The sequence below is a fragment of the Chelmon rostratus genome, chromosome 16 (assembly GCF_017976325.1).
Source record: "Chelmon rostratus isolate fCheRos1 chromosome 16, fCheRos1.pri, whole genome shotgun sequence".
Taxonomy (NCBI): domain Eukaryota; kingdom Metazoa; phylum Chordata; class Actinopteri; order Chaetodontiformes; family Chaetodontidae; genus Chelmon; species Chelmon rostratus.
Window position 1 is genome coordinate 21078092 of NC_055673.1, and position 25184 is coordinate 21103275.

At 43.8% G+C, this 25184-nt stretch overlaps 1 protein-coding gene across 1 annotated transcript; it reads left to right on the top strand.

Moving 5' to 3' along the window:
- Positions 1-15683: 15683 nt before the first annotated feature.
- Positions 15684-24663, top strand: tent5bb (terminal nucleotidyltransferase 5Bb). The gene is made up of 2 exons (XM_041955393.1): positions 15684-16161; positions 22997-24663. The coding sequence occupies exons 1-2, from the start codon at positions 16006-16008 to the stop codon at positions 24020-24022; spliced, it is 1182 nt and encodes a 393-aa protein (XP_041811327.1). The 5' UTR covers positions 15684-16005; the 3' UTR covers positions 24023-24663.
- The last annotated feature ends 521 nt before the right edge of the window (positions 24664-25184 follow it).

Consider the following 25184-nt stretch of genomic DNA (forward strand, 5'->3'; position numbering starts at 1 on the left):
ATTTTGTTTTGATTTGGCTAAATAGAGCAAAAAAGAGTTGCTTTCAATAGAAAAGCTATTTGAATTCTATGAAAGCTGCACAGCACATAGGAGTGGAAAAACTCACCTCCCAGATTTCTATCTATCATATCTTCCATTTCAGTCAGAGGACAGTAATTGAAAGAGGAGCTGAGAGCAGAGCGATATGAAGGTCTTTAATATAGGGTGCACAGTATGGAAAAAGCTGAAGCGATTGGGCTTGAAGATGATAGGGTTAGGAATGGGGGTATCCTCATCAGTTGCCTCACAGGAATATCCTCTAATATCTTCTAATCTAGAGACTAGTGATGGTGAAAACCTGAAAATCACAAGGCTTCAGGTCCTCTGGATTACAGAGCAGGATTCCTGACAAGCTCACTGAATGGACCCACATCTGGACACACACTGAGGCGGACTGTGATGAATACCGGAGTTTGAGGCGTGAGGAAGGGTCACATCAGCTGGAGGGTGAAATGTCAGAGAGCAGTTTTAAACTTGATTATTAGATCAGAGCACACAACAAAGGGCTGTTTGAATACCCTGTTTGCAGCGTTCTCATGTACACAGCTCTCACTGGATAAAACTTTAAAATGTGATGATACTCAGATGAGTTCTCAAACGTCTTTTCTGTGAGTTCTCAGCAGATTTATGGATGTTTCACTGTAATGATACAGAGACAACGATATCCACGGAAACTGAGTCGCACTGAAGGGTATCATGACTGTGTGTTAACATTTGAGTTATCGCTCTGAGAAGAGGCCAATTTTTGCCTCAAACTGACCTCACACAGTATCTCTGCCTAACGCCTCCCCCTCCTTACCTCCACTTCAACTCTGCTGTGGTCCCCTGGGGAGGTTTTTGGCTCTGCCCTGTGGAAAGTCTAGCTTGTTGTATCCCAGTGGTAAAAATGCAGCCCTGAACAATGGCTAAATTACTGAGAGCTAAGTGAATATTTTATTCCCCACCTCCAACTCTGATGTTATTCGAATGGGCCAGTAGTCTTTATCATGTCAAGGCGGTGACACAAGCACAAAGCTTCAATGATCAGAATTGTGAAAATAGCTCTGTTTTGAAGCGTTTTATATGTGTAAGTGTGTTGAGATTGGAGGAAGCAGCCGTTGGCAGGACCCTCGCTGTCTGTGTGAGCCTGTTGTTGCTCATGTTTGCTCCGTGTAATGGATTCAGTTGTTTGCTATCTCCATGTTTTCCTGACTGAACCCGATCAGAGCCAGCTGCCTCCTGCTTGGTCATGTCTGTAAACTATAATCATGTGCGTTTCATCCAGCGCGCTGATTAGTCTGTCTATTCGTCAACGCCTCTGGCAGCGGTTTCTGCAAGTTCAGTTTTTTGTGCTTGCTGTATTTATTTACTAGAGTGTGTGATTCACTCAGACTGATTCACTCAGATTCTGAAATTCCTCCGGTCAGCGCCGTCTTCCGCAGAAGGAAATTAGATTTGTCACATGTCCAACGCATCAGCGCAGATACCGGAGTGCTTCGGCTGCTTTGAGAAGATTCATGCATATCTCTCAGTTCGCAAATCCACTGCTGAATTAATTCCATTACATACAGGCCTTCATCTCTTCCATCTCAGACTCCCAAAACAGATAAGTGTTTGGGCTCGCTGTGATTTTTTCTGCATTGGTTGGTATTCACAGGCAGGCTGTCTGACAGCTGGAAGATGGAAATGGTGATGGAGCACCTGGAGGCCACATGTGGACCGGATAGGAGCTTGAAAGTGTGTTTGTTAAAGAGTTTGGGGGGACTGCTGAGGAATAGATGAGAGAAAAAAGTGCTTTATTTCTCAATTAGGATTTCTCATCCAGGTGCTCCTGGATAACCTTTTAATTCCTTTTTCTGCAGCTCTCATATCCCTGCCTCCTCCCGTAGAGCCACGGAACCACTGTGTCAGGATTTTCATGGTACAATTAGTATAAACTGTGGGCAGTTTTACAGCGTGGGCTGGCATTGCCTCAGCCTCCTCGCCACCAACTGTTCAGCTTCTAACGGCGTGTGGGGTCCGCCAGCGTGAAGCCCGGCTGAACGAACGGGGGGGTTGAACGCGCAGGTGAAAAGACGCTTTCTCTCCTGCAGCGAGGCATCACATGCAGCCACATGAACTTGTGCGGCGAATTCATTGATTTTGCTCTCCAGGCGAGGTGTGAGTGACTGCTCTGTTTGTTGAAAGCAAGACGATGAAAAGATTAGATATAATATTACTAATACTACTTATATTACTACTATTATTTAGATTTCTGTTCATTTTCAGGCCTTAACATAATGTCTGGTACTGATTTGATAACTGTTTCACCAATGTCTTTTACAAATAATCATGCCGTAGTGATCAGCACTCACATTTACACACAGTGACCATGGAGGATAGGTATTTATGATTTTTCTCTGACACGATTTTCTTTCCTTTTATGGATGTTCATTCTTTTACTTACTAATTTCTGTGCAGTATTACAAAACCTGTACAAAAAATTGCACGCAGGGGTTAATACTTAATATACTTATACTGTATATAGAGACAACTGTTCATTCAGTCACTGAAAAGTGTCAAGGTCATCACAACTTATGAGTACATGGGATAATTTAAAACTGTATTGCAACTGCTGATGAATAAAATAGATGTTTTTGAATGCGTTATGAAGAAAGAGGACATAATGTTGAGCTTGTTTTCAACCTTGGGAGGCAGTTGGGAAAGTTGCTGGCCATGGAGGCTACAAATGGACCTGAGCTTTGGTCGGGCCTGCCGTGCAAGCCCAACCAAGAACCAGAAAATAAGAGGCCTAAAATAGAGCAAAGGACTGCAATTCTGTCAATGAGCCGTGTTGTGCGAGTAAAAATAATCCAGTGGGAAAATATAATCAAAGGGCTCTCCACCCCTTGTCCGTATTTGACTCCATTCAAGTCAAAATAAAACAACTGTGAGAGGAAAGCGTTGGATTTCCCACAGCATTCACATTACTATTAGGAGAGAGTGGCCGATATGCCGCAGGAAAAGGAGGAGTTGTTTGAAGCCAAGCTGAGAGGTGGAGAAAAAAAGGGGGAATGTGAATGGGAAACAAATTAAACCTCTCAATTTCTGCTACTTAACCCAAATGAATCTAATTATGCAAACCAAAAATATCTGTTATAGTTTTTATAATTGACAACTGCCTACAAATGCAGTTCATTACCTGGAGGAAGCAGCCTGACGTTGAAATAGCAGGACAGAAAGTACAGTAAGGTGCTGTGGTCGAGGTGGCGGATGGACAAAAACATTGGCCTTTAATTGACAACTTTTACAGAGAAAACACTGTGAGTCAAGTTTTAATTTCTAGCTCAAGGTTCTGTCATTTCACCATAACCAAAGACTCTCCCTAACCTTAGCCAAAATTGTTTTAGTTGCCTAAGCATAACCATAGCCTCGCCCCAGCCATAAATACTGTTGTTTTAGTTGCCCAACCTTAACCCGAACCTCAGCCAGATTTATTTTACTTGACTGAACTTTGGATTTGAATGTAAAAAAAACAGACATCTTACTTGGGCCTTCCAAGTGTCGACTAACTAGTCAGTTGTGAGCTTGGTTTATTAGTGAGCAACAAACACGCTGTTAAAAGCAGGAAGCAGGTACAGTGCAGCATGTGTGTAGTCGTGCATTACGGACACCAGATCAACTGATTACTCTGATTACACCTTGCATAACCAGCTAATCACACACCTTTCTGTGGCCACCATTGTTATTGCACAAGCCACTAACACGCCCACTGATAATACATGCTAATAGGTTTGTCCTGTTCACATGCACATCTTGCGTACGCCTCCTGACGAACCCAGACTAAAATACCCGAAGTGTGACACCACACCCTGTGCACTATGTGCACATGAAATGACGTTGCCTGAGTCACAAAATTAGCATGCATGTGTCATAAGACCAACGGAAGGTATAAGCCAGGTATGAGCTAAGCTAAATTTCCGTCTAGCCTCATTCATGTGCTGAGAATATTTTCAGGTAACCTTGGACCTTTGAGGCCAGAGGTCATGTGCGCTACAGACTTGCCGGTTGACTTCCTGCTGGCTTAACCCTAACCCTGCATGCCTGAATGACATGAAAATAATTTTCTGACAAGACTCTTCAAGACTTTGCAAAGTTGATTACATTGAATGGACCAAATTGTGATAATGGGAGTCATTTTGGGGCGTTTACGATGCTCAGAAAAATCCAGCTGTTTCTTCTTTAATGTCTCTGCACTTGTGATGCATATTAAAAAAACGTTTATCCCATTCAGCTATGGACTGTCAGTATGAGATGCTTCAGCTAGCTAGATTACAATCATCTAGTTATCAGCTACCAGTTTTAGCACAGACAGAGCAGACGAATCAGCACACTGATCCATCTGCTCTTGCTGTTTGTGTTTCCTGACAAAACATTAGGTGCACATCTGCAGACAGCCGGCTAAGTAGCATTAACTGAATTGCAACACGTGTGCATTGGCCCATAGTGTAGCTCTGTAATGCAAGTGCATTTGTTTATTGTATTGCACTATACATTTCTTGATGTGAAATAGCTTCAGTGTATTAAGCAAGTTGTTTAGGCTAGCTTTAAATGTACCTTGCTACATTTGACAGAACTGTGGCGTTGCTGTGCCCTGCACTCCAAGTAAATAGTAGCTTATAGCTTCATTAAGTTCAGTTCAGTTCTGTGTAGCTTCCTCAGTCTGCCTGCCACTTCACTTCAGCTCCAGTAACATTCAGTCAAGAACATGAATTATTATCTTGTGTGCACATGTTAAGGAATTTGAAAGCAAGAATTCAATTTAGTGCATAAATAACTTTCCTATGACCCCTGCAGGGCCCCGTAAGAACGACCCCAAGGAGGTTTTATTCCCCATTTTTCAGGTTTTTTCCATGCGCTATGCTGCTGTGAACACAGTGCCATGGCCCATATCATCTGCCCACAAGGTTTGTGAGGGTGCACTAAATCTGTACAGCGCTCTAATGAGGGACGACCACCCCTGAAAGACCCTGCCAGGCCATTAAGTCACTTTCCATATGTAAAACTACACAAAGGTGTATTGTTGCAGTGTATCACACAAGGAACTGTATAATCACAACGATTAATGCATCTGCTCCTCAAGATCATCTGATTAAACATTTTTATCACATTTACTATTACTTCCAGTGCTAATGGATTTTCCACAGCTGATCATATTTATTGCATTTACAGTGTGAATGTTTAATTTTAGCATTTCCTAATTGACAAACGATTTAAAGCAGGCCATGACTGCTGAACAGCGAGAGCACGTTTCCCTGCACGGACTTGTAGGAGATGTGATCAAGGTGTGGTAGCAATGATTTCAGATAACCTATCAAAATACCTGGATTATCACTGCAGGACTTCAAAGACCTATACTTTGTCAATCCCGTGATGTATACTGCGCCCTGCTAACATCAAACGAATGGACTCTGATGAATTTATGTGCCAATAAAAGAGGGTTTTGGGGCTGAGCGTAAACTGCCTCACATCTGTGCTCAATCTTCACTGTGGCGTGTAATGAGGATCACAGGGCCTTTGTTCTCTCCCAGAGGAGAGAAGGAGCCAGGTAGGGGGGCTGAAGCTCAGGTAAGCCTGTGTGTGCGCCTTACAGCTAATGGAAAACATTAGTGGAGGACTGTGGAGAATAAGGCTCTGCTGCTGAACTCGGGGTCTTACTGGCGGCCTTTAAGCCATGTGGCTGGATCATCTGGACTCCGCTCTGACCAAAGGTTTGAAATCTCCCACAGATAAAAGCAAGGAGTGCAGCTAGAGCCTTGACCTGAGTCTGACATGCTTTCACATATACACGGCGGCTTTGACCTGCTCACAGCTAAAATTCTGGCATGCTACAAGGTGAGGGTCAACAGGTCAGCCCTGAGTCTTACACTTACTACAAAGAGATGAGCCACAGCCAAGAAACACTCAGAAACTCCTTAGCTTTTGCTTTCAGCTGAGAGTCAAAATAGACCAAGGTATTAAACATTCAGACATTCAAAATTTGATATAACAGCAGCTGGTTTCTAAATATTTAACTCAAATACTTCATTAAAAATTGACAATGTTTGTGAATTTTCAAAACTTAAAGACACTAGCTATCTACAAAGAGCCTTATAATTCCAAGTGCATTGGCCGAGAAATAGTTCTGCACATGAACCCTGTAAATTTGTCATTTTTACACCTCGTGTAAGAGTGTGAAAGCAAGCAGAAAAATGAAAAATTATGGTTTTACAAGTGATAGACTTGGCTGCATGCAGACTTCCTGGAGTCATGTTGCAATTTAGCTGACCAGCAGAAAAACAAAAGTAAAACCACAACTTTTCTACAAATTATACCGCATTTTTGTATGAATTAAATGCATGAGCTTGTATTCAGGTGCTGGTAGTTGAATTTTGTTACCTTTGGACACATCCAGACTCTCTGTTTCCTTTGGTTTGTTTGTCAGACTGCTCTTGTCATTGTGATCTAAGTTATTTCATGCCACACGAGCTCATATGCAGGAACAGGCTTGTGAATGCAGCTGATTACATAAAGCTAAGATACCCTGGAACACCTTTTTACCAAAGGGCACTCAACACGTAAGTGGTTGCTGGTCAGCGGTTTAGATGCTGAAGGACTCTGAATCAGCACTGTGTCCTTTTTAAAGGAACCACTTAGAGCTGTGAAAGATACGTGGCTCTGAGAAATGTTGAAAGCCTGTCTTTTTCAGTCGAGACCAGAAGGGGCTAAACATAGGATGACCTTTGGTTCATTTAGAGAAGCGCTGTTTCATATTTACAACAAACCACAAGAGGCAGTTTCAAGGGATCCTTGAGATTTTCATATAATAAGAATAAACACAGAACTGCTTTTTATCTGACTGATACACAAGTTGTGATTCAGCCACTCTGAAAGCCATTACGTTTAAAGTCCTACATATCTGGCATCTGGCAGCTCTTTCCTGTGAGAACCATCACACTGTTTAATTTAAGATGCACCTTTCCTGTTCACAGTGGGTCAAATGACAGCGTGTAAAGGAGTCGATCACAGTGACAAACAAAGAGGATTAACACCTGACTCTGCAGTTCCCCTCAGCTTTACGGAGCATTTTAGCTGTTTTGGTTTTACTGCCTGCAACTTTAATGCTTTGACTCACCGTTATTGCTCTCCTCACAACCTTTCCAGCAGCACCATACAGCTGTTTTCAGCAAAAACTCTCAGATAAACCCCTGCTCACTTATTGCTTAGCGCCAATGGGCAGACAGACAACAGTAGTGACGATAGCATGGTTAACTCTGCAGAGGTCTTTGGTTTCCTGGCCCTCAGAAACTGTTCTAACTAACTTCGTGTCCAACTGCATGCAACAGCTGTTGTCTGTGCAAAAGCTCTGATAAGCCCACTGTGCTCTACCTGGCCAGCTGGTCAACATAGTGGAGGATTTAGCTGTTGAAGGAAATATTGGACTTACATCTATCAAGAGGCCAGAAGCACAACTCCAAAAGAATCCAAATGTCTCCTGCAACCTGTGCTAACATGTTAGCCTCAACAGCTGTATGAGGTGATAATATGTCAGTGTGGTGTTGTTCCACTTCCCTCAATTGACCGTTTGTAGTAGAATTACTAGTGTGGTTTGTTGAATCCGATTTATTGTCTCCTGTTAGTGCTGATTATGCGTAAGTATGTAAAAAGCTTGCCGTTAAGGTGCGGGTAACATTTGCTTGGGTCATTTCCAGGTTCAGCTCTACCTTGCAGCCATGCTGGATGAAGCCGTTTCAGATGTATTCTGACAGCTTGCTTCCTGCAGAAAGCTGAAGCATGATGCCACTGTTTCCAATTATAAACCAAGGGTGGACAAAAAGGAATCCCCTCCTTCCATTGAGTCAATGTCTTCCTTACAGGCAGCAAGACAAAGCTATCAGTCAGAGGACCTGTATGGGCAGAATGAGGACAGTAGCTCTTAACACAGGCTATCTGAAATATTAATGGCCAATCTGAATGTTGTACCAGGTTGTCAACCGCAGTATTGTATAACAGTTAAAGAGTGCTGGGGTTTTTACTGGCTTGGGTACGCTGGATGACTGTAAAAACCACAGAGCAGGCAGATTTTGACAGCACAAAAATTACAGCCATACTCTTGTAATAATTACACGACTCCACCTGGCATTATAAAACTAATCCCACATGAATAGGGCTGTAATATGATAGAAAGTCCACAAAGATAGTGGTTGGGCAGTTGGTATAATCCAAACCCAACAGGTAGATACAATAACAAACCCCAGGAGGTGTTTTCTTTGTAATACTGTGGAAACCTTGACACAAGCTACATCTTATCCCCCGGAGGTGGACCTGGACCAGCGCCTCTGCTGCTTCAAAGGCCCCAGCAAGTGTGCACGGCATCAGCCTCCAGCATCCGATACTCGACACTGGGCTGGAGCTGGAGCTGCAAGAGGTCTAACTAGACCTGTTGTTTGACGCCATAGAGAAAATTGCTTTACCCCTCATGGAGCATTCATTAGTTTTTACTGCCACTACACCTCATAAAGCACGTTTTGATCTCAACTGATCATGTGGCGTGAATTCCAAGTAAAAGGCACCAGCGTGTGTTGGTCCTTTTTCTGATTTTAAAACTGCTCTCTGCGCACGTTAAATGCGATAGTGTTACTTCAGATTGTTTTTCATGCCACATGTGAGGTTTGTGTGATCGGATTCTAGGAAGCCTCAGCTACAGTATGCTTCCAATTGGCGAATGAAATGATTTGGGAATAATAAAGTAGAGCTAATGAGCTCACAAGAAGGGTGCTCTTAGATGACAAGCCAGGTCGACGTATACTGTGGTTTTTCTGGTGTGGACGAGCGCATAATGCTGTATGCTCAATCATATGAAAGCTGATTTTAAAAGACAAGGGAAAAATGCTGCAAGAGATGAGAAACTGACTCCAGAAACTGACTCTGTGTCTCTCCGTCGGTCTGCACTATTGATCGGCCACCTCTGCCAACAAAGTTTGCTACAAACCAGACCTTCAGAAAACAACCAGAGGCTCCCATTGTGCATGGCAGACACATTATGTACTTGGACTGTGATAAACGCTCGTGAAACGTCATAGGTGTTCAAAGCCGTTTGGCAGAACAGCTTCCTGGATTCAGACACGAACATGGCACGCCTTAGCTTACAACACCACATGCTTCAAATGTTCAATTGTTTTGACAACAATGTCTTTTAGAGTTGGTCGCAGATTTCCTGTCAAATGCAGCATTATATAACAGCTAAAGAGCGCGGGGCTGTTACTGGCCTGGGTGCATTGGATGACTATACAAACCACAGAGTGAGCAGATTCTGACAGCACAAAAATTACAGCCATAGTCTTGTAATGATTATACAACTCCACCTGACATTATAAAACTAATCCGAATTGAAAAGGGCTGTAATCTGATAGAAAGTCCACAAAACAGGTGGATACAATATCATTGTATATATAGTCTGGTTTCGGTATAATAACATAGAGCGAGGAGCTACAAACTGTACTGCATATCCTCCACCAAAAGAGACAGGGATGTGTGTTTAAAAATAGTGTTTTTGTACCATGTATTGTATTGCATTGTATCTTTTAAACAGAGGGTTGTTTTCATCTTGTCTTATCCTGTTACCTAACTTGTTTTTATTGTTTTATCATAAATGGTATGATTATCTGCCTTTATACATGAATTGAACTAAGTCAATAAAGTTAATTATTAATAATAATACATAAAGGAGGAGGGCAGTTTTTGTGCTGTGCTGGAACAGATTGTTGGAGATGAGGTCGGGCTTTGCGTTGAGTCTTTGACAGACAGGGGAGATTAGCAGCAGCCAGTTTGAGTATTTGGGGGACTGAACAAGTGATGAAGATGGAGTTAATGGTTTCTGTGGTGAGTGGGGAGATAGCTGGGAGGCAGTGTTTAACAGGATGGATTCAGAAGGACAGGATTTGTATACCAGCGAGCTGAGTGTGTGATCAGTGGATCAGATCAGAACTGATTACATGACAGAGAAACCTAAAAAAATAACTGGTTGCAATATTGGTGTCAGACTGGTGAATAGAGCTACTTTTCCCTTTTGTCACAGACAAAGAATGTCTTCGTCACTTTGAAATAATGGAAGAACAGACTATGTAATGCTTGGATGTGATATAATTTCTGATGTGAAATTGCCCGTTAAAACGTATGATTTAACACACTAATGGAGCATGACAGCCATTTGGTTTCCTCATTAAGTTTTCCTCACATTCACTGTTGCATGTATCCCTTCTGCGTTCAGTTTAAGTCAGACCCCACATATCTGATATTAGATAAGAGGATTTGCACCACAAGGACCCCTCTGGTAGGAACAGTGGTTATAAAAGTAGTTTGAAAAGATTGTAGCAGTTCTGAGGAGTTACGGCCTGTTCATTTTTAAGGATACGCTGGTGGTTTCGCGTGTTTTAGCCCATTAACTACAAATTGCAAAAACTACATATTACTGCTAATCGTTTTGTGAAGCAAAGCACATGTTTTCAGTTTGATTCGCTGTCCCTCAAGTACATAAAAATCAGCTTGCAATGACATTTATGGCTATATAATGTAAATGAGAGCAGGGGGTGTTTGTTCTTGTCACTATTGGGTATTTTTTCCTCTAATCCAGATCAGACTGCTGTAAAAGTGAAATCACTTCTTTTTTTGTGGCCCGTCTGGAGCAGTGGAAACAAGTTGTGAACACAACACCGGCTATGTTTCCATCCAAATGAATTACAAACTTTGACAGACTTTCAAGAAAATCGCCAAAAGAAAATGTAATGAATGTTTCCATCCACAACTGTGATGCAATTACTAGGAGCTGGCTCACTGAGATAAGTCTGATGGTTTAGTATTCTTCATCACTGCAGCGGAGCGGAGACTTCAGTGGATGTTTGAATCACACGCTTCACATATGTCATGAGTTATTTGCTCAGTCTGTTTCCATCGCACTTTGTTGCGTTTGCTGTTATTGAAACATCAAGTTTTCTACCACAGCCAAGCATAAAAACTTAATTTTATACTTTTATACTTTCTTTGATTTTGGCACTAACTGAGATTTCTTTATGTCCAAATGGAGTTAAAGCGCCGTGTAAGTGTAGTTCAAAATGAAGTCCATGTTGATATGGTGAACTTGTCATCCAGCACATAGGAAGCAACAGGTGGTTGCTTCCTAGGTGGATATAAGTCCAATATTCAATCTCCTTTTAGCTCCTTTTTGGTTTCCACCAATTCCTGAGAAAATATCTGGCTGCTAAATGCTCCACTTTCTTTATTATCTGTCCAAAAAATGACACCTTGGGAGTGGTGAGAGTGAACCAAAACAGTAAAGTTAGAAGAGCCATTCAGCTAAAACAACGAGCCGTAAACACACACTCTTTAAACCTTCCAAAGCTCTGTCAAGCGAAGGAGTCGGGTGATACTCCACCGTGTTTGTCACTGTCAGCGACACCCTTTTCCCATCACACAGTCATTTGATCCACTCTCATGACAAAAGAGAGGGTAATGAACCACTATCAGCAACATGTTTTCACCCTGTATGTTGTTGTTGATCATGCTTTAAGCTGTACAGGCCTCCTCATTATCATCCCCTTCGATGTTATGACATGAGGCTGATTTAACTCTGTTGTAAAGTAGCAGGTAACAGGTCACACATCTGGCATAAACACAGCACACTTTCCCTCAACAGCAGCTGGAATAAATGGTATATTTACTAGTGTGAGTGGGGCTGCCCTATCGTGTCCATGCTTGACATGGCATAAACACACGGGCTGTTATGTAAAAGAAGTAGTGGATCGGCAGCCCAGCACAAAATAGTGCCTCAGGAATGGCCGTGCTATAACAAAAGGCCCTGACTGCTGAGAGAAAACACTTCATTGTGTCCTTCTCAAAGCAGAACCAGTTATGCACGCCGTGAAATCTCTGAACGAGAAGAGTCTGTGATAGAGCTATGGCTTGATTGTTTTGCATCATTTTGTAATGGACTCCATGTGATGGTTATTTTATTAGTATGGTTAAATTATGATTGGCAGGGCAGTGGGGATGGAACTGCTAATTTAAATGTTATGTGGGAAATCTAACTGAATGTCAGGGTGCTAGTAGCTGGAATCCGTCTGACAAGATAAGTAGATCTGTTGCAATTTGCATTCATCACATTTAACAAAAGGGTATTTTGAAATGTCACAGTTTAACCTGTCAGCACCATTATTCTACTACAGTCCAGCATGTGTGTGTGTGTGTGATCTGTGTGCTCGAGACATTAACACATTCTTTCCTTCCAGGGAGGAAAGCCACTGTGCTCGCGAGTGGAAAAGAGGAGGCAGAGCAGACCCTATGGAGTTACATAAGAGTGACGCGCTCGCCTCTTTAGGCATGCAGATGCTATTGTTGCTGCTGTCAAGCCGCTGAAGCGCAAAATATACAAAACAATCAGGCAAATGCAAATGAGTCCCCATCTGAGACGACAGATGATGTTCAACACAGCCATGATCTCCACGAGTCCGCCAAGCCGCCACCACACGCGTCGCGCTAACTTTGGACTCAGTTTTGGCGGTTTAATCTTGGGTTTTGCCTGTCAGGCGTAATTTATGGCCACACTTCTGTACAAGGTATATTTACAGCAAGCAACCATAGCAACAGCATGTCTACTTCAACTTAGATTACTTTTTTTTCTGGTGAAACTAACCATGTGTCACTGAAAGTAAACTTTAAAAAGTGGATGACTCCTTAAATTTAAGCATGTTATTGAATTCAGAAGCGGAAAATAATGAACTTGACAGAAAAAAGAGCCTGCTCTGTATTACGTTCTAGTTTATTTTCTAAATATATTGCGACATCTTATCCTTGTTATCCTGTGTTACAGAGAGCAAAGGCCTGACGCCACTACCACACTGACCGCTGTTCCTCTAACTTCCATTAGCTTTCATTAGCTTCCACTACGTCTTCTCTCACTGAAGGATTCAGTGGGGTTTAATATCTATGTTACTACATCACATGCTATGAGAAGAGTCAAATGATTCATTTGTTAGCATTCAAAAGCCTACAGCTATCGGGAATTTTTGCCAGCGTGGCACCCAGTTTAGCGTTCCTGATCACAGTAAGTTTGACTTTTGGGGGTCGGCTCGTTTGCTGTCTTACCAGGAGTTTGATAGAGGGATATCAGTGTGGTGTCACTGTGATCAGTAGACACAGTGGTCCTCTACAGTAACTGGTCCAACACCGGTCAAAAACATGTCAAGTCTATCTTTCATGTTATTGTCACAGCAACGTTGGGACAACTGCATGTCAATGCATTGACATTCAAACTAGTGGCGTTTGACCAGTGAAGGTCTCACACTTGTGGGTAATGGTGTTCCTTTAAAGAAATATTAAATAAGCGAGAGGATGACATTTTTTTTTTAATTTGCTGTCCTTGTCTGGATATATGTGGGCTGTATAACATGCTGTTGAGCGTGGTTATTATTTCACACCTAGAGGGTCTGTCTTCACTTTGCCTCCCACCTGGTTCATTGGTAAACGTTAGATTACACTAAAAGCCTGGTGAATTCACACAGTCCACCAGTGCTGTGATTGTAGATAACGTGATATAAAGTTTCCATTGACTTCCATATCATTAAGCAATACTGCATGCACGCAACAAGCAATTTTTGGACACCTTGTACTGACAAATCATTAATGTTATGGACTATCATTGTGCACAGAAACCACTTTCCAAACTCATGTGCCAGAGCACCTTAAAATGTCCCACACCTGGTGTTGGGTACCTGGGGCTGGAGTTTCAAAGTGTTACTGAAATGCGTGTGGGTGTGAGGCAGGAGCGGATCCTCACGCCCTCAGTTATGCTGTGGTGTTATTTTTAGCACACAAAGGCGCTGTTTACCTGGAGTGACAGCTGAGCCACTGCTGAGTGACACGCTGTATGTGAAACATCCCCACAACACGCTGCTCATTAACATACTCTGCATGCTGGGACTCTGCTCGTGAGTGACTGTGACTTTTAATGATGTTTATATCAGAAGCAAATTGAACAGTGACGCATGGTGACGAGGCGCCACATGATCAGCCTGACAACTGACTCACTCTCATTTCTCAGCAGTTTGAAACTGATCTAGGTCAATTAACCAGGAATGAACGAGCCTCTAACCAGGCCTTCAAAGGCTCTGTCCATTTTCCTTGTGATTGTGTATTCTGTTGTAGCCTTAGCAGGTGAAAGCATTTGATCCACTTATGGAAAAACATCTGATTGGCATTTTTTATGCTATGAAGAATTTCTCATACTTCCTTGGATGGAAACATACAGTTCCATAAAATAAATGTTGTACTTTTCCATCAGATATAAAAAACCTTTCCAAATCAGTGAGGTTAGAGATTAAACAGATGGCAGGTTCATGTCGGGTGACAAATCTGGGCTGCTGACGGGCAGTTGATGCTTGGTCAGTAGCTTGTTCGCAGACACGCTCATCGCACGGCTCTCGGAGTCTCAGAGTTGGTGTGTTGGTTGTTTGGTTGGACTGCCATGAAGTTTTGCACAGACATTAAAACTCCATTGAAAATGAGTCCGTCCCTGACCTCTGTCCAATTTGACCAGCGGGTCAAGTTTCCACTCATCCAGTGAAATATCTCAACATCTGTTTTTACATTTATCCCTCTGATGAGTTCTGAGGACACACACGCACAGTTCCCCATCTGACGCCACTATCGGCAGGACGACTGTCTGCGTCCTCTAAAGCCGTTACAAACCCCTGTTGAAGAATAAATCCCTCTTATAATGTGGCATTGCTGTGGGTAAGGTTCAGGGAATTGTCCTGGTCTGGATTAAAATAATACTTGATAATAAAAATGGTTATGGAACGTTTAAGTTGACCCATCCATCCACACAGACTTCATCGTTCTATAATACTGACACTTTACTTCCTGCTTTTCTCCAGCTTGAACGTAAACAGACATTTGCTGAAACGTCTCAACAAATTCTTCACAATCAAAAGACCCTGAAAACATTTTTTTTCTCATTCAGCTTTTCATCAGTGATTAGTTCTCACATCAGCACACTTTTTTTTTTTTTTTTTTTTGCCAAAGTTGGCACAGTTTTGTTCATATTTTTAGAGCTTTTTGTGTTTTTGTGTGCATTCTTCTCCCTGGTTTGAATGCAACAATCAAACCACACTCACACAGCCCTGATGAAGATCAGCTGAGTGTTCATCTAAGCATTCACGTTTATTTTCAAACTGTTGCTTTTTTCATCACAAACATTTTAACTTACACAGAACTTCTTGGAGTTCATTGGTGACGGCGTATTTGGCCAGTTTATGCTTTAGTTGTTTGTTTAACTGCTGGAACACGTTCAAAACGTTACAGAATAAAACTGTCACTTCAAAGGTCACTGTTTTGTCAGATTCAGCGTGTATACAACATACTTACAACACAAAAAACCGGTTTAGCGTGCGACCGGGACACATGACTGGAGCCTCGTGTGCCTGGTTCCAGAGAACCACGTCCTTTAACAGCCCTTAACTAGTAATTACCATATTTCCTACAGTCCTTGAAGCTGTCATTTGACGCATGGGAAGTAGGTGTGTGAATGTGTATGTGAGTGTGTGTGTGTGTGGAGGCTGATTGTAGTCTGTATGTTATAGCTCTCATAAATCTCTGCTCAGCCAATAGGGAGGCTCCTGTTAATCCCAGCCGGGTAAAAACCGGTGTGAGTCCGGAGGCGGCTCTAATCTGAGCAGAGAGTCAGTGCGGGCGGAGAGGGAGACAGGCTGAGAGGCAGACAGGCTGCGGGGACTGGACTTTCTGCTGTGGACATTTCCCGTCACTTCATCGCGTTTAGGAGGTTTGTGAAAACTCGTCCCAGAAGAGGAGACGCCGTCTGTCCCGCGCTCACATCGCCGGGTCTTCTGGGGGGGATTGCTGCTCTTCTCATCGTTGCCCGCGCACTCCGTGGACGTCCCGTCGGGTCCGGTCGTCATGTCCTCCGGTGATGCCTCGGAGCAGAGTCGGCGAGTCAGCGTGCTGTCTTGGGATCAGGTGCGGCGCTTGGACTCCATCCTGGGGGAGAGCGTCCCGATCCACGGCCGCGGAAACTTCCCCACGCTGTCCGTGCAGCCCCGGCAGATCGTCCAGGTGAGACCGCCGCATCCGTCCCTCTGTCTTTGAATGTCTTTACCACACCTCTGAAGTGAAGTGTCCAGCACATGATGGAGCAGGGCAATAAAACCATCGGTCTGAGCAGAAGTTGTACTTTTTTTTGTTGTTGTTGCAGGAAATTGTTTAACTTTCATCAGTTTTACTTGCTGTGGTATACTTCCTGAGTGAGATTTAACACGCAATCAATTCTATTTCATTTCAATAGAATCAGTCCTGAATCATGTAAAGACAAAGGGACACCACCCCCAATACACACAAACACACACTCACTGCCCAACACTGCACATATTTACACACATATGTTGACAAGTTCAATAAAATAGCAGCGAGTGAAAAGTTGTGTTTCAGTTAGAGCTCTGACTCCAAAAACAGTTGGGACTCTGTGCAAAACTAAAATAAAATCAAAATGTGATCATTTTCCAATAAACTGTTCGCTGGCAGCAGTTTTACAAAGTGTTCCTGAGCTCATGTAGTAAACATCCTTTATCCAATCATGTGTTCACAAAGTGGTGAACCTCGCTCCATCCTCGCCTGCGACAGCTGAGCCTTTCCAGGATGCTCCTTTCATACCCAATCATGATACTATCACCTGTTACCAATCGACCTGTTTACCTGTGGAATGATCCAAACAGGTGTTTTTGGAACGTTCCGAAACTTTCCCAGCCTTTTGTTGCGCCTGTCTCGACTTGTTTGAAACGCGTTGCTGCATCAGATTCATTAAATATATTGTTTTTGTACAGTTTTAATTGAGTATATGTCTAAAAGGATGAACAAATGATCACATTCTGTTTGTTCTACTCAGTGTCTCTACATCTTTGGGATCAGTTACCTGTTAATAACTAGCTGATTGTATGTACAGCATTGGAGTCACTTTGAAAAAAAAAATCTGATTATGTCTCCGCACGTTGTCACATAAGTGAGATTTTACCGCATGCACGTGCATGCTGAGACGAACGCTTTTCAGTGGATGTTTCTGAAAAGCAGAATTCACCCGTTGCTCTCACAGTGTGGATAAAGCACCCTCGCGTCCGTCCTTCTTGTGTTGACGCACAGATTGCGGCTGCTTTTCCGAAAACACGTCTGCGCAGCAGTGGGGATTTGTGGCAGAGCCGATTCCACTCAAAAAGACATTTGATCACTCGTGCTCTTAACACCGACGCAGGAGTCAGGATGATCTAACACTGTGACTGCACTTTTCCACTGGCTCACTAATGCTTCTGCTCCCTGGCAGCTCTTGTGTAGATGAGCGAGAGATAATGGCTGAGTTAAAATATGTTCACCTGAAATAAAACAGAAAAGGAATTGCTTGGGCTGCAGTTTTCCTGGACATCATTTAACTTCACTTGAGTGATTCATATTTTCTGTGATGATCGTGTGGGGAAGAAAGACCCTCACAGACACAACATTTCAAAGACCTCTATAATCAACAAGGGCCCAATCATCTGCACTTAACATCCCCACTAATGTCTTTCCTTCACTGCTCAGTCCTGAAGACAACAGAGACCCCGAACGTTTTTCTTTCCATGAGCCAGAGCACGCTTTTGGGAAACTTTGAAAGAGCAGCTTTTGGAAAGTTAGCCCCCGGGTTACCCAATATGTGATGAGAGGCACCAAAGGTTTCCCTCTGTTTCCAGCATCTGTCCCGTTGGAGTGGTACCATGTTAGCATGGTGGATGGGTTGTTTTAGAAACCCAGAGCTGTTTTTTGTGTGTAACCTGGAGATTCTTAAGAAAGCGAGTTTGTTGGTGAAGTTTGAATTGGCGGTGCCAATACTTCACACAGCTGACCATTTGTGAATTTCATCAGATCAGCACAGACTGATTTGAAAAGTCTTCCCATTATCTCGACAAAAAATTAAAGCAGACGCTACGTTCCCTGTTATGGAATATGTCAAGCAGGTTTCAAGTCTCTGCAAGTTGATTTTCATACCATATGGGCATGAATGGAAACCAGTGGCTGCCTGGAAGGAAGGAAAAAACACATTCAGATCTAATCCACGATGATATGTTTTGGAAAATGGTTGACAGTAATGTGAGGTACCCGTGATTCATGGTGAATGGGCTAAAACATGCGAAACCGCCAGTCTGCTCCTTTGCTGTCATTTTGCTTTAGCCACCAGATGCAGCCGCCTACCTGAAGGCAGATAGAGGTGGTTTCGGAGCCAAAGCTGTCGCCACAGACTGGGTAAGGTGACCAATGGCTCACACTCCCAAAGAGTCAGAGGTGCTGCCCCCCCCCCCCAGTGGTGGGTTTGTCTGAGCGCCACATTTAAATAACATCTGTTTGTGGTCTGGTTGCGAGTGAGCCATGGGAGCAGTGAAGGAAAGCTTTTACTGTTACTTACACCTCGGCGCTCTCCATTTCATTTAACGTTGACGATCATCAGCCCCACAGTCGGGGTGTTTGGTGACCATAATGCTCCCTCAGCAGGCTGTACCTCAGGAGGCCCTGGGCATGCACATATGTGCCACATGATGGCAGACACAGAAATCTGATTTATGTGTCACAGTTCGTCATTTGTTGAGTGGGTTTGTGCTGATGTGTTTTTGTTCATCTCTTGGTAGCCAATCAAGAGTTGAGCCTCTTTTTCCAGCTCTGCAGGCTATCATATATAAACTAAATAGTTCTGTTTACATTACGTATTTGAGATACATCTCTGCTTTAATCATTATGCTTTTAATTTTTTTCCCAAACTGGAAGTAGCACTCCGCCTCCCCCGATGGTAGAAAGTGGCCTGGATTTGAGGCAGAATGCGGAGAGTGGATTAGTGCCTGTAATAACGCTGGGCTTGTGGGTCAGGCTTGACAACGTATCACTGTGGTAAGTGAAGACCAGTCGCCTGACTCCTCCGTGGCCCCCGCCAGGCTGTAAACCAACCCCTCACTAGGCCATTGTTGAGAAAGAGCAACATGAAGACACCACATGCTCCAGTGCTCCCCAGAGGAGGTAACCTCCGAGCATTCAGTTTAGCCTGATGATTTTCATCAGTTCAGGGATGCTGCAGGTGTACTATCTCCCTTTGGACGGAGCTTGGCTAGCTGTTCCCCCGAGCTGAACACGCCAGACTTCATCTTGCTCCTTAATGCACGGATGTGAAATGGGTCTTCAGAAGAAAGCATATGAGAAATGTTGAACTCCTGACAATGAGGAAGCTGAAGAGTTTACTGTAGGGCACAGCAGGTGCAGCCAAATGGAGAGAAAACGAATTGCAACATCAGAAAATACCCTCCTCATTTCACTTCCTGTAATCGTCTTTGTTGTTCATGGCTTTTGTTCAAACAGTGCAGTGCTCATAGTATCTGTTCGACTGGATTTTCCATGAAATGAATTGAAATCTATACACGACAAGTACTTACAAAAACTAAAACTAATCTCTTACCTGAATAAATAAAATCTAATTAATTTTAAAAATTAGGGTGCAGTGGGTGTACTGGGGGGGACTTGGGCTTGTGACCTCGGTATTAAACATCCTAATTATGGTCATTTAATGACTCTTGGGCTGGTTGCTGGGCCACTCAGCTAAAGGGGAATGACTTGATTCTCCGACTAAACCAAAAGACACTATCACAGTTCAAACATACAGGAGGAGGATGACTGTTCGCACCATTTCTCTCCCTGCCACAGGTTTCATCTTGGCTCATGAATCTAACACAGCAAAAGTCTCTCCAGATGGGTTCCTACTATAAAATCCTATTAAATCAAGTTTTAGCCGTCGAGGACATTAAAACGTGTTTGAACTCTTGAAGCAGATAAACAAATCCTTCATTGAAAACATTCATCTCTCAGGGGTGCAATAGCATCACGTTTCAGCCCAGGACTCACTCTGGTCTGAGCATACAGGTGAAATGACCACCCGTGCCTTGGAAATTCAAGGAAGCTTTTCAAATCAGAGGAAAAACCATCATCATCCCCCGCTGCCTGCCAAGCTACTGTACGACTGACTGGCTGGGTTAGTTTTGGAGTGAATGCGAAGGTCAGGGACTCATAACTCCTCTCTCGCTGTCGCCATTTCCTTGGCAGAGGGATCATCTGAATCGCTGCCCAGAGCTCTCATTGGCGTCCAGGGGACTATGGGCTGGTAAACGGCTGGGTCATTTCAAACTGCCATAATAAAAACACATTCACGCCGCAGTTTAAATGAAATACTCAAGGAAACGATTGAGACTGGAGAAGGAGAGTGGAGAGACTGTTATGTGTCGCCAAGGCGTTGTCAACACCAGACCGTCGGGTGTGTTTGCGGCTCTTTTTACAAGTCTTTCTCGCTCAAACGTCGGCGGAAGTGTCTCCCTCCGCTCGGCTCACCAGGTGCTGGTGCGTCATGTGGGAAATGTACTAGCCTGTTTTATGAGTGCTGAAGGACGGGGATGGTGGGGGTGGCAGAGCTGTGCTTCCTCATGCGCTCCGTTCAGGACCCCCAGACGGGCAGATTATGGCGTGCTGTTAACTTGGACCAACTGTTTAAGTGTGAGGTCAGAGCAAATACTGCTGTGGGTTTCCCTTGCTGCATGGTTAAAAATCCCTTCTGCAGTGCTGTCCAGTGCCCTGTGAAACCCTGAGCAATTTCACCCTGCAAAGCTGACTGCTTCATAGCGATGTGTCGCCTCTGCTTTGTCTTTGTTTGACTGTCTGTTAATATTCTTGAAGCGTTTGTGTCTCTGAGGGCCTCTTCCAGGGTTCGGGTGACGGAAAACTAGCAGATGAACTTTGCTCGTGCCTTAAAAGTTTGACTCAAATGCTTTTGTGTCACAACCTTTTGGAAATACACTATTTTGCTTGCGAGATGAGATGATTGATAGCAATTCCGTTCCTGTGTGTATTCAGTGCACGACTGAACTCGGGTGTTAGCCTAGCTAAGCATTAAGAATGGAGGCAGGGGGAAGAAGCTAGCATGGCTTTGTTGAAGCTCAAAAATATGCCCGCTACAAATTTAAAGTTGTCTTATTTGCACGTTCTTTCTCATTTGATTAACCCCTACACAAACGGGACAGCTGAAATGACAGTGTGTGAATTCTCCATCATTTCCGTGCAGCATCTGCAGCCAACGTGCAGGTTGCCAGACGTGATCAGTAAGCACAGGTTTTGGCTTCTGTGCTGTAACTAACCCAAAATCCACATTTCTGTCGTGCACAAATTAAACAAAAGTCTGTTCTGGAATATGTTAGGTGTATTTTTTTTAATCTCTGGACATAGCTAGGCTAGCTGCTTCGTCCTTGCTAAATACTCTAGACCTCATCCTGCTCCTTAATGCAGAGATGTCGAAATCAGGGCTGACTTCTTTGAAGGAAGCAAATGAGACCTGTTGGACTCCTGACTTTGGGGAAGCTGAAGAGATTCCTGTAATGTACAACAGGTGAAGCCAAATGAAGAGAAAAGTGATTGCAACATCAAAAAAAACTTCCTCATCTCACTTCCTTTAATTTTGTGGTTTGTGTGACTTTAGTCAGTTGCTGAATAAGATAACAATAACAAATATGTAAGAATAAAGATATCAGATTAAAGAAATTCCTTAGAGGGATTTGTTGTATTAAACGTAGAACATACATAACACTGTCAGTCTCTCAGTCTCTCAAATAAACTGTTACAGGATTACCTGGTGGAGAGATGTCTGTCTGCATTTACTGACAGACGGCAGGACAGTGTGGCTCAGTGGGAGTTTTTGCTTGTACCAAACAGCTGTGCTTTGGATTTCTTCAGAATCGGCCTTGTTTGGCTGTTTTTTTTTTTATCCCTTTGTGTCGTCTGAGTGATGCAACAGACAGGAAGCATAAACATCTCAGCTGTCTGTAGCTCAGCAGTTTCCCCAAACATCACAGCAGTGCAGCATGGTGTGTTTTTTTTTTCCTTGCAAAAGACTGTTTAGATGACAGCAACATGGTCATGTTTTCTCAATACGATCATGGGCCACAAGTTTAAAAGTTCACAGCTGAACCGTGTTTTTCTTTTTTGACGTTCGGAGCCTCTTCCAGCAGACGCGCACGGACTTGTCGTTTTCCACGGTTTATCTCTCCTGTGCTGATGCTGCTTGTGCTTCGCATGTGGAGAGATAAGTCTAAATCAGGCATTCAGCATTAGAAGCACAGTATCTAGGGCATTGGTTATGGTAAATGATGCCATCCACTGAGTGGAGAATCACAGCCTATAAGCAGCCAATGTTTTGACAAAGTGTCCTTCAGTAAGATACTGACAACCTGCTGGCCTCAGGAATCTGCCACCGGCTCTCCATGACTCTGCATGTTGCTTCTGCATTCACCTGCCATCAAATATTCTCAAAGCCTGGAGCGTTTTTAATGTAAACTTCAAAATTCAAGAAGTCACGAAATGTATGACTAAATGCTTACATTTATCAGAGTCAAAGATAAGCACACACATCCATAAAAAGCAAGTAGTTTAATCCTCTAGCATGGATTTTTTGTTCAAATGACAGCAGTAAGGGGAGAGCAGCTCCCCTTTTTGCATTCAGTCGAGTCAATTTTGTTCTAGTTCAGAATCACAAATCACAGTTTGCCTCAAGAGGCTTTACAATCTGTTCAGCATACGACACCCTTTGTCCTCAGACCCTGGATTTGCATAATGAACGCCCCAAAAAAACACCTTTAATGGGGGGAAAACAAGGGGAGAAATCTCTGGCGGAGCAACAGAAAAGGGATTCCTCTCCCAGATATGTAATAGATGTTGTGACCAGAATAGATCAGTTAAAAGTCAGAATATAGACGAATATTGTCTAAGTATTTTCTGTGTCAGCCTCTTCTGATTGTTATCTTTTTTTTGGATACCAATCACTTAGTTTTTCCTCCATCTCTGTGTCTTTCAGGTGGTCAGGGCTCGACTGGAGGAGCGGGGTGTGGTGGTACGCGACGTCAAGCTGAACGGCTCAGCGGCCAGCCACGTGCTTCACCAGGACAATGGCCTCGGCTACAAAGACCTGGACCTGATTTTCGGCCTGAGCCTCACCGACGACAAAACCTTCCGGCTGGTGAAGGACGTGGTGCTGGACTGCCTGGTGGACTTCTTGCCTGAGGGGGTGTGCAGGGACCGAATCACAGCCCTCGCCCTGAAGGAAGCGTACGTGCAGAAACTGGTGAAAGTTTGCAACGAGACGGACCGCTGGAGCCTCATCTCGCTGTCCAACAACACCGGCAAGAATGTGGAGCTGAAGTTCGTGGACTCGCTGAGAAGGCAGTTTGAGTTCAGCGTCGACTCCTTCCAGATCACTCTGGACTCCTTGCTGCTCTTCGACCGCTGCTCGGAGACGGCCATGTCCGAGACCTTCCACCCCACAGTGCAGGGGGAGAGCATGTACGGGGACTTCGAGGAAGCTCTGGGCCACCTTCTCTCCAGGACTATCGCCACCCGCAGCCCAGAAGAGATCCGGGGCGGCGGGCTGCTCAAGTACTGCCACCTGCTGGTGCGTGGCTTCCGGCCTTCCTCCGAGGCTCAAATGAAACAGATGCAGCGCTACATGTGCTCGCGCTTCTTCATCGACTTCCCCGACATAAGCGAGCAGCAGAGGAAACTGGAGGCGTATCTGCAGAACCACTTTGCGGGCATTGAGCACAAGCGCTACGAGTACCTGGTGACGCTGAGGCAAGTGGTGGACGAAAGCACTGTGTGTCTGATGGGCCACGAGCGCAGGCAGACGCTGGCACTTATATCCGCTCTGGCGCTGCGCGTTATGGCCGAACAGAACGCTATCCCAGCTCTGTCCAACATCACCTGCTACTACCAGCCCGCTCCCTATGTCAGAGACGTCAACTTCAGCAATTACTATGTGGCACAAGTTCAGTCCCCCATGGCTACATGCAGTAACTCTTATCAAACGTGGCTGCCTTGCAGCTGAGCAAGAACTTTTAGGATGTCTGGAGAGCTTTTGGTTTTAACTTCATGTAAGCTGAACATTCACTAGAGTGCTCGGTACCTCTGTAGCAACGGGGCTTTTTTGGTTTGAGGCCCATCCTGGACAAAAAAGAACTAAAGTATCTTCTTTTTTTGCCAAATTTTATATCAAAACCATTCCACTAAGTTATGTTGATTAATACTGCTGTAAAAAAAAAAAAAAAAAAACTCATTCGAGCCATTACAGTTATACCTTTTTATTCTGATGTCGTTTCATAACCAATGTGGGCATGTGTGGAAAAACATGAAGGGTTGATATGTGACAGAGGAACTTTGCCAGTTCTGTTTCTTGTCAGGTCTTTAATGAAATGTAAATACTTGTTATGAAACCAGAAAGCTGTTTTTTGTTCTGTCTGTGGTTCCGGCTGACCTGACTGGGCGGGAAAAAGGACCAAAGAAATACTTCCTTGTGTAGCACGACAAACAAAGACTGTATGTGGTTCCAAGTGCCTGAAACTGACCAACGTCTTTATAGTAGTTGCTATGTAAGAATTGTTTTTAAGACTTTTTCATCCAGGTTACTGTACGTTTCTATATCCAGGGTCAGGGTATTTGTTTTTAAATCATTAAAAAAAACGTCAAAAATGGAAAGATGTGGTACATTGGTCTTTCTTTGCACTTTCTCCAAAGTTCCTAGAAGTAAGATAAGGACAAACTGTTCTATGCTCCAGTTGACTCACATTAGTCTGGGGATGTGCGTCATGAATGTGAACTCTATCTCCGTACCCTGTATCTCACTGTCTCTGTTTCTGTGTCTCGAAAGATCTCCCCGTCTCTATCTTCCACTATCTTTCTTGATCATACACAAACTCCTCAGTGTGTTGTCTGTGTTCCATCAACCAGACACCAACTGGCCCAGCACAAACACTTACTTGTTCGAGCAACCCCCCCCCCCACCCTCCCAGAGACGGATTCCCCTGAGCCTGAGCCCTATACATTAGCCATTTCCTTCCACTTGTGCATCCGACAAGGGGTTTCCTTGGCCTCATTCAGCAAGGGGAGATTGCTGTTGCTTGTCTTGGATGAGTTGAGCTCTGAGGGGGCAGCTGAGGACCAGGTGGTGAAATGGGCTCGCTGGCTTTTCAGCAAATGCAACGATGCATTCC

Coding starts and splice junctions, on each gene's coding strand:
- tent5bb (XM_041955393.1), top strand. CDS start 16,006: ATGTCCTCCGGTGATGCCTCGGAGCAGAGTCGGCGAGTCAGCGTGCTG. Junction 16,162..22,996: donor AGCCCCGGCAGATCGTCCAG/GTGAGACCGCCG, acceptor TGTGTCTTTCAG/GTGGTCAGGGCTCGACTGGA.